We start from the raw sequence: 10,286 nt of genomic DNA on the forward strand, positions 1-10,286 counted from the left end.
ATAAGGTTTCCCGAAGCCTTCCCGTCTCCATACTGAACAGTGTTCCCTCAGCCTTTCCTCAGGTGGAAAGTTCTCCAGCCCCCTGCACACTCAGACACACCTACCTGTACTGGTGCCCCTTCACTGAACTCACTCCGGTTGATCCATGTCTTTCCAGTATTGGGGTAGTAGGCTCCAAACTCAGTGTGGTACTGTGTGTGTGGTCTAGTGAGCACTGAATAGAGGGGCAGAATGCCTCTCCCTTCTCTCCTGGATATGCTTCTGTTCATACACCTTGTTGTCCACCATGATCCCCAGGGCCTTTTCTGCTGAGCTGTGCCCCAGTTGGGGCTGTTGCCCAGGGTTAGGCCACCCCGCAGGTAGGACTTGGCATTTTTCCTCTCTGAAATCTAGTAGGTTCTTGTTGGCCCACTCTACCAACCTGTCAGAGTTCCTCCAGAAAGCAGCCCTCCCGTGTAGACACTGGTCCCTTGCCTCAGTTTTGTGTCATCTGCAAACTCCGTCAGCTCCTCCAGGACACTGATAACATCGTTAAGTCCCAGGAGAGACTCCAGTGCATCCAATCAGTCTTTTGCTCACCTCTTTGCCCACCTATCAAGACTGTAGCTTCCTAGGTTCAATACGGGAGTATGGTGGGAGACAGTGTGTGGTGGGTTGACCTCGGCTGGCTGCCAGATGCCCACCCAGCCACTCTCTCACTCCTCCTCCTCAATAGTGCAGGGGAGAAAAAAGGGAAAAAAAAGCTCAGGGCTTGACATAAAAGCAGGGACATGACTTCCCAGTTACCATCATGAGCAAAGCAGACTCAACTTGTTGAAAATTAATGTAATTTAGTACCAATTCAAATAGGTTTGGATAGTGAGAAGAAAAGGTAAATATTACAATGGCACCTCCCCTTTCTCCCTTCTTCCCAGGCTCAGCTTGATTCCTTCATTGCTGTTTCCTCTACCTCCTTTCCCCGTGAGTGGTAAAAGGAGGAATGGGGATTGCAGTTAGTTCATCACACTTCACCTCTGCTGTTCCCTCCTTGCACTTTCCCCATGGCAACCTTCCCACAGGCTAGAGTTCTTTCAGGAAATACCCAACTCCTCTGGCACTTGATCCTCCACAGGCTGCAGGGAAATACCTGCTCCATTGTGGTCCCTCCGTGGGCTGCAGGGCAATCTCTTCTGCGGCATCTGGAGCTCCTCCTCCCGCTCCTTCTTCACCGACCCTGATGTTTGCAGGAAGTTTTCTCACACCTTTTTTTTCCTTACTCCTGTCCCACTCTGGCATTTGTGCCCTTTCTTAAATACATTTTCACAGAGGTGCCACCAGCTTGGCTGATGGGCTTAGCTTTTGCCAGCAGTAGGACTATTGCAGAGCTGGCTGGACTTGGCTGTGTCGGGCATGGGGTAACCCATTGCCTCTTCTAACATGGGCTCCTGATGCCCCTCCCCTAGGAAAAAAGTGGACACAGACACCAACAGAGAGCAAAAAACTTGGCCTTGCTAAATGACATCCCCTGCTCTTCCATCATCAAGAAATCCAAACTACTCATTGGAGGGGAAGAGAGAGAAACAGAGAAGGCCTCGACACTGTGCAAGCACTGCTCAGCAATAGCTAAAACAGTTATTAACGCTGTTTTGGCCACCGATGCAAAGCACCAGATGAGCTGCTATGAGAAATGTTAATCCCAACCCAGCGAGACCCAGTATAATCTGCACCCTTATTCCACAGAATTTCCGTCATGGTCAGGTCCCACACTGAGTGATACACCTGAGTGTATACATTCAATACATACGGAATCACCCCATTCCTATGTTGTTGCATTTCTACACCCTACTCAAACCTTTCCATTCTCTCTCTTTCTCAGTCCCCAAATCCCCTCTTAACAACACTTACAACTTCTACTGCATACTTAGAGCAGCTTTGCTTCCAACAGTCAGGTTTATACATCCTCATTTACCACTGCGCTGCTCCTTGACATCACTGATATTATCCACCCATTCCAGCTCTGCTCCCCCCACCCCCTCAGCGAGTGTCCATATGAGAAGCCAATGACTTGGGCCCCATCTGTCAAGGTGGTCACTTAGGACAGGTGAAGTAACGTGCTGGATCCTTGTGTGCCAAGACCGGATTGGATTGGATCACCATTGCACCCACCCCCTTCCTCATGAGGATTGTCCTCTGTTGGTTTGAGTGGTTCCTGCTGCCTCGCTTCCTAGAACTTATAACTCACACCACGGATGATTTTCCCCCAAGGTCAGACCTCCTTGAGGTACATGCCGGATCTCCCATCCTTCTGTATTACCCACCAAGTGCACCCTGGTCCTTGAGCAAAGACAATCTCACAAATGGGCTTGCTTTTTCCCAAGGGAGGAGCAGCCCACACTGCCTTCCCCAGCCACCTCCCTGTGTGCACTCCGGGGACCTTATCTCCTCCCACAGTTATGTACAGGCTTTGTTTGGGCAGGACCAGGACAGTTAGCAGATCCCCTGGGGTTTACCAGCTGAGTGAGTTCTGCTAAACCAATGACCTGTCCAATACGACATAGAACAGCATCACTGAAAGTTTGGCCTGTTCTCTCAGCATCCTTGGATGAAGGCCCTCCCGTCTCATGAGCTGGCAAGGGCTGAGTTTGTTCAAGTGACTCCTGACTTGATCCCCACCCACTGCTGCTTGTTTTCCATGGGTTCTGCCTTAGGGTACAAGGGCCGGGGAGACCCTGCTGATGGAGACTGAGCCAAACACAACACAGAGTATCTCAGAACTATTTACACCTGCTCTTGCTAAATGTTGCTGTGGCCTCACATTGCTTTGTTTCTTCTTTAACTCTAACTTCCGTAGTAACAGCTCATCTTGGTGCCATTGAATTCCCTTGAGAGAGTCAACTGAATATCCCTGTGGGCCATTGCAGCGGGCTGTCCTTACAGCCCAGCTATACTGAGCTCTGCTCAGTGCTCAGTGCTGTGTTCTGTTCTCGGTAAGACCCTGTGTCACTGATCCTGAGAAATCCACAGGTTGCTTAAAGAAGACATTGTCCACCTCCCTGCCCTGACTGGAATTTCCTTATGTCCGACCACAAAATCCAACAGCAGCTCCATCACCCAGTTCCTCCTCCTGGCATTCACAGACACGCGTCAGCTGCAGCTCTTGCACTTCTGCCTCTTCCTGGGCATCTACCTGGCTGCCCTCCTGGGCAATGGCCTCATCATCACCGCCATAGTCTGTGACCACCACCTCCACAGCCCCATGTACTTCTTCCTCCTCAACCTCTCCCTCCTTGACCTGGGCTCCATCTCCACCACTCTCCCCAAAGCCATGGGCAATTCCCTCTGGGACACCAGGGCCATCTCCTTTGCAGGATGTGCTGCTCAGCTCTTTCTGTTTGTCCTTTTCATGTCAGCAGAGTTTTATCTTCTCACCATCATGGCCTATGACCGCTACATTGCCATCTGCAAACCCCTGCACTATGGGACCCTCCTGGGCAGCAGAGCTTGTGTCCACATGGCAGCAGCTGCCTGGGGCAGTATTTTTTTCTATGCTGTGCTGCACACAGCCAATACATTTTCACTACCACTCTGCCAAGGCAATGCTGTGGACCAGTTCTTTTGTGAAATTCCACAGATCCTCAAGCTCTCGTGCTCAGACGCCTACCTCAGGGAAGTTGGGCTTCTTGTGGTTAGCGCTTTTTTTGGTTTTGGGTGTTTTGTTTTCATTGTGCTGTCCTATGTGCAGATCTTGAGGGCTGTGCTGAGGATCCCCTCTGAGCAGGGACGGCACAAACCCTTTTCCACGTGCCTCCCTCACCTGGCCGTGGTCTCCCTGTTTTTCAGCACTGCAGTATTTGCCTACCTGAAGCCCCCCTCCATCTCCTCCCCATCCCTGGACCTTGTGATGGCGGTTCTGTACTCGGTGATGCCTCCAGCAGTGAACCCCCTCATCTACAGCATGAGGAACGTGGAGCTGAAGGAGGCCCTAAGGAAACTGATGCAATGGACATTTCTCCATCAACAATAACCTGCCTCCCCTTCTCTGCGGAGTGCCCAGGGATTCTCTTAGCCCAGGACTGTGCTTTTTTCCCCTATGATAATCCTACCTGGCAGTAATTGCTGGGGTTCATACCACTGCTCTTGAGGCTTGGTCCTGTTGGGTCTGACCCTTTCACAAATGTGTTGAACACTGTGTCACGTCTGGCCTCTCTAATAGCATCTCTGAAATAAAAGACAATCTCCTGAGTGCAGTGCCTGACGGCTGAGCTTTCCTTGTAAAGCTCAAGCCAACAACAGTCCAAAGGAATTGGACCTTTGGAAGTTTTCTCCTTCTGTTCTCACTGTGTTTGCGACCATTTGTTCGAATCACACCTGGGACACTAAGAACTTGTCTGAAAACCACCTTCCTGGTGTCCAGAGGCAGTGGAGATGGTGCGTGAGCTCCCAGTCCCCTTCCTCCGGCTGCCAGAGGTATGACAGGGCTGATAGCAGCTGTCAGTGCCTCTGGAAAGGAATGTGGAGGGCTCAGGAGAGGACAGGCACTCTCCATGTGCCCTGGGGTGGGCTGTGAATGGGGACTCAGAAGGTGAAACCCCCTCAGAGGTGAAGTCCGCCAGTGTAAAGCGCTAAACCCAGGTACCCACAAACCAAGACTCTGCAGTCCCATGGGAGCTAGTGAGGACGCAGCAGGCACAGGGAAGGGGGAGTGGAGAAATGCGGGAGCTGCCTGAGGAGCCCCAGGGCCTGGGCTCTCATGCTGTCCTGGGGAGCAGGGCTGGCAGGGAGCAGAGCGGGGCACTTTCCCATGTCTGCCCATAGACCCCAGCCCTGGGGAGGGGCCTTTCTTGCGTGGCCAGCTCCGTCCTCCTGCTGGGCTCAGGGTACTGGGGCATGGCCAGCTCTGCCCAGCCTCTCACCTGGGCCAGACCCCCGGATCCCACAGCAGGGCTGTCTGGTGATGGCCCCATGGGACACGACGGAGGTTGTGCAGGGGAGGCAGTGGTGGGGGGCTGCACATAGGGGGCTGCTGGGGGAGCAGGCACAGAGGGCTGCTGTGTGGACTGTGTCGGGGGAGTGTTTCCCTGTCCTTTGATGCTCTCTGGTCCATGCAGCGCCTGCACTGTGGGGCTCTGGGACCATGTGGGGACCACTCAGCTGCAAAGGTCTCATCTTCTTGTCCCACAGTCCCCAGCTCGGTGTCAGCCGACGGGCACTGCCACGGGGCCTCTGTGCTGGGTGTAGGGTGTCTCCTCGTGCCCTGCTCTGAGCCCATGCAGGCACCTGCAGTGCATGTCTTTGCTTGTAGCTGACCACCATGGCCCGTCTGCATGCTCCCAGGACATCCTGACCAGGCTGTCCTTGGAGATGGGTTGTGATGGTGGCTGAGGTGAGCAGCTCTGGTGCAGGCATGATCTGCAGTGCAGCACTCTAGCACTGTACAGGGTATAGAGTGTACAGGGGCTTTCCTGAACCAGGGACACCTCAGGGGAGTGGAGAGACCCATCAGAAGCCAGCAGCTAACGTGACAGCTGCCAACGAGACCTGGGTAGGGCCAGGAGCGGTGGTGGCCAAGCCCCCACATGTATAAAATAAAACCCTAGGGAGTGCCACGAGCAGGGCGGACAAATGGGGTGTGGTGCATCAGAAAGGGCGTGGCACGGCAGTTTGCAGGGCAGTTCACGTGGAAGGGCGTGCAGGAAGGGCGCTGTAACTCCACTGGCTTGACCAGGGAGATATGGTATCTACCCAGCAGAACGCCATGGCCTCTCTAAACTCTGCATCCACTGTGAGTGTCGAGTCTTTGCAGACAGAGCTCCACTGGGAACATGCTGGAAACACACCCTACCTTTCCTGGAACAAGCCTGTCAGGCAGACCAGACACATCATATGGAGGATTCCCTATCCTCTCTCCACCTGGCTGAACGCGGTCACTCAAGGGATAGGGGGAAACGGCGACAGGTTCCTGCCTGGCACAACAGACACATCTCCTCCATCACTACCCCACCTTCCCAGGTGTCCTTGCACAACAGGTACGAGAATCTGCAAGTGGAACCCAATAATGACGAGGACGATGGTTCATCTAGGTTGGAGGTGTCCCCAAGGTTAAGTCAGACTACTCCCTGCGTCAAACCCCTTCCATAAAGAGAAAAAGATGGGCCACTGTCATAGGAGACTCTCTCCTGAGGGGAACAGAAGGCCCAACAGGCAGACTGGACCCACTTCTTTGGGAAGTCTGCTGCCTCCCTAGGGTCTGCGTTAAAGATGTGATGGGAAAAATTCCTACCCTGGTACAGCCCTCGCATTATCATCCATTCTTGCTTTTTCATGTCAGCAGCAATGAATCACAGAATCACAGAATCATTAAGGTTGGAAAAGACCTGTAAGATCACCAGGTCCAACCATCACCACAACACCACCATGCCCACTAAACCATGTCCCGCAGTGCCACGTCCACAGGTTCCTGGAACCCCTCCAGTGCTGGTGACTCCATCACCTCCCTGGGCAGCCTGTTCCAATAAGTTGCAATAAGAAGTCCAAGGGCAATCAAGAGAGAATTCAGGGCCTTGGGATGACTGGTTAAGGGATCAGAGGCACAAGTAGTGCTCTCCTCTGTCCTTCCAGTTGCAGGAAATGATGAAGAAAGAAACAGGACGAGCCAGCAGATCAATACCTGGCTCTGAGCCTGGTGTCACCAGCAGGATTTGGGGATTTTTGATCATGAGTTGGTCTACACAACACCAGGCCTGCTGTCAACAGATGGGGTACACCTGTCCCAGAAGAGGAAAAGAATCTTTGCCGAGGAGCTAGCAGGGCTCCTTGAAAGAGCTTTAAATTGGATTTGAAGGGGGAAAGGGATAAAACCAGGCTCACCAGAGATAAACCTGGGGGTGGCACACCAATGTTGGACTGATGCTGTGCTAGCGAGGTCCTTCAGTCTGCTCCACGATGTGCTGAGTACAATGGAGCACATTTGAAGTGTGTTTATACTAATGCGTGCAGCATGCAGAATAAACAAGAGGAACTAGAAGCTTTGGCCCAGTACAGCCGAGGGTGCCCCCAACCTTCATGTCCCTCACCAGTCACTCTTTGTTTGTCAGTACTAGGTCCAGTAGAACACCTCTCCTTGTTGGCTCCTCCACCACCTGAGTCAAAAAGTTATCATCAATACACTGGGGGAACCTCCCGGACTGTAAATGCCTGGCTGTGAAGACTTCCCAGCAGGTATCAGGGTGAGTGAAATCTCGCAGGAGAACTGAGACCTGTGATGGTGAGATGACTCTCAGCTCTCTGTAGAAGGCCTCATCATTTTCCCCACCCTGATCAGGTGGCCTGTAATCAACACCCACAACAGCATCTCTCATGTCAGCCTGCCCCTTAATCCTTACCCACAAGCTCTCAACTCGCTCTTCATCTGCCCCCAGGGAGAGCTCGATACATTCCAGTTGCTCTCTCCACATAAAGAGCAACTCCATCACCTCCCCTTGCTGGCCTATCTTTCCTAAAAAGAACACAGCCATCCATGACAGCGTTCCAGTCATGTGAGCTATCCCACCATGTCTCAGTCATTGCAATGAGATCATGGCCCTGCGACCGCACACAGATCTCCAATTCTTCGTGTTTATTCCCTGTGCTGCTCGTTCTGGGCGTCACCTCAAAGCACCAGGAGGAAAAGAAGGTTATCAGAAGTAGTCAACATGGATTCACCAAGAAAAGTCATGTCTGACCAATCTGATAGCCTCCTACGATGACATGTCTGGATGGATAGATGCGGGGAGGGCAGTGGATGTTGTCTGCCTTGGCTTCAGCAAGGCTTTCGACACCGTCTCCCACATCATCCTCAGAGGCAAGCTTAGGAAGTGTGATGGAATGGGCAGTGGGGTGGATTTGGAACTGGCTGATAGACAGAGCTCCGAGGGCTGTGATTAGTGGCCCAGAGTCTAGTTGGAGGTCTGTCACAAGTGGTGTTCCCCAGGGGTCAGGACTGGGTCCAGTCCTGTTCAATATATTCATCAATGACCTGGATGAAGGGATAGAGGGTGCCCTCAGCAAGTTTGCTGATGACACAAAACTGGGAGGAGTGGTGGATACGGCGGAAGGCTGAGCTGCCATTCAGTTTCACCTGGACAGGCTGGAGAGTTGGGCAGAGAGGAACCTGATGAAATTCAGCAAAGGCAAGTGTAGGGCACTGCACCGGGGGCGGAATAACCCCCTGCATCAGCACAGGTTAGGGGCTGAGCTGGTGGAGAGCAGCTCTGTGGAAAGGGACCTGGGAGTCCTGGGGGACAACAGGATGACCACGAGCCACCAATGTGCCCTTGTAGCCAAGAAGGCCAATGGCATCCTGGGGTGCATCCAGAAGAGTGTGGCTAGCAGGGCGAGGGAGGTTATCCTCCCCCTCTACTCTGCCCTGCTGAGGCCGCATCTGGAGTGCTGTGTCCAGTTCTGGGCTCCCCGGTTCAAGAAGGACAGGGAGCTGCTGGAGAGGGTCCAGCAAAGGGCTACGAAGATGATTAGGGGAGTGGAACATCTTTCTTAGGAGGAAAGGCTGAGGGACTTGGGTCTTTCTAGTCTGGAGAAGAGAAGACTGAGGGGGATCATATTAATGCTTAGAAATAGTTAAGGGGTGGGTGCCAGGAGGATGGGGCCAGTCTTTTTTCAGTGGTGCCCAGTGACAGGACAAGAGGTAATGGGCACAAACATGGTCATAGAAAATTCCATCGTAACATGAGGAGGAACTTCTTTCCTTTGAGGGTGTCAGAGCACTGGAACAAGCTGCCCAGAGAGGTTTTGGAGTCTCTTTCTCTGGAGATATTCAAAACTCACGTGGAAGCATTCCTGTGCAACCTGCTGTAGGTGAACCTCCTCTGGTGGGGGGGTTGGACTAGATGATCTCCAGAGGTCCCTTGCAACCCCTCTCATTCCGTGATTCTGTGATTTTCTTGGTGGATCCTTATCCCCTTCTGCAAGTGGGTGGGGAAAACTCTAGTCAGGTCCATGTTGAAGCTGTTTCTGTGTTGGAGGCAGTGAATGGATTTCTTTTGTCCCTGTCCACCAAATGCAGTATTGGCTGTGAGTGAGGCTGTTGCAGTGGTCAGGAGGGTATTTTTGCCCTCAAAGAGATGACCGTGCCTCCTTTCCATGCAGGACTCATCTTGCAAATCCCCAGCAGAAGGTTTCTTTAGCAGCACTGCGCCCGCTTTCTCCCAGTTCTGAGCTCCTGGGCCCCTTGGGGAGGCAGGAGGAGGGCAGGGCCTGTGGGAACCGGAGTCAGAGGCCAGTAGAGGACAGAGGCAAGCGAGAGGTCACTTTTCCTGAGACCCCGTACGCAGTGTGGTGTTGTGTATGTGTTCTGAGCAGTGCTGAGGAGGGGGGATAATGCCTGCTGTGCTGTGTGTGCATCTGTAATGGTGTTGGTATCTGCATGGGGGTGTGTGATGCTATGGATAGCTGCAACGGGATCAGTATCTGCAATGGCCTCTGCATCTGCAGTGGGAAAGAATCTGCCAGGGCATCTGCAAGGGTATCTGCATCCGGAATGCTGGGTGTGCAACTGTCCTGTCAGCTACAGCTCTCCAATGCAGCCATCATTGCGGATGCAGATACCATTATGGATAACAGTGCCAATGCTGGTGCAGATGCCACTGCAGATGGAAATACAGTTTCAGGTGCAATTGCTGATGGAGATGCTATTGAGGATGCAGGTGCCATTGCAGAAACCATGGCAGATGCAGACACCATTGGAGATGCAGGTGCCTTTGAAGATTCTTTTGAAGGTACCGGCACCGATGCCACTGGAGATGCCATGGCAGATGCAGATACCATTACAGACACCACCGGAGACAGAGGTGCTGTGTCAAACAGCATTGCAGCTGCAGATACCACAGCAGATGGCATTGAAGGTGCTAGTATGATTTCCAATGCAACTGCATCTAAATTATGCTGAGTAGAAGCAGCTACTGCAATTAAATACTCATGCTTTTACTCATACTTTTTGTCTTTGTCTTCTTGAAAGTGGATCTGCAAACCCGGTTCCTATTTCATGTAATGAAGACTTCCGATGGGATTTCTAGGAAAGGACCGATGGCAGGGAAAGGCAGGACTCAAGTTTGTTTGGGGATGAAATAGGGCTAAAAATAGCTAGTCACGATGAAGGAGGTTGCTGGTAAGTACACTTGTCCAGCCGCACCCTGCAACTAATGGTCCCAGCCTGTCCTGCCTTCTTGTTAAACTCCATTTCACTACTTCCTGGGGTGAGGGGGATCTCTGTTCTTTGTGCGTGTGGAGGTGTGAGTGCCAGCCCCTGGAGGGGG

The 10,286-nt window shown here is 52.5% G+C and overlaps 1 protein-coding gene across 1 annotated transcript; it reads left to right on the top strand.

Annotated features, from left to right (window-relative positions):
- Window positions 1-3,268: 3,268 nt before the first annotated feature.
- On the top strand, window positions 3,269-9,919 carry LOC132321424 (olfactory receptor 14C36-like; the record flags this gene model as incomplete). Its single annotated transcript, XM_059834921.1, has 2 exons — window positions 3,269-3,913; window positions 9,539-9,919. Coding segments are annotated over 2 exons (1,026 nt in total), but the record flags the coding sequence as incomplete, so codon positions are not given.
- Window positions 9,920-10,286: the final 367 nt, after the last annotated feature.

This window comes from Gavia stellata, unplaced genomic scaffold (genome assembly GCF_030936135.1).
Source record: "Gavia stellata isolate bGavSte3 unplaced genomic scaffold, bGavSte3.hap2 HAP2_SCAFFOLD_42, whole genome shotgun sequence".
NCBI lineage: Eukaryota > Metazoa > Chordata > Aves > Gaviiformes > Gaviidae > Gavia > Gavia stellata.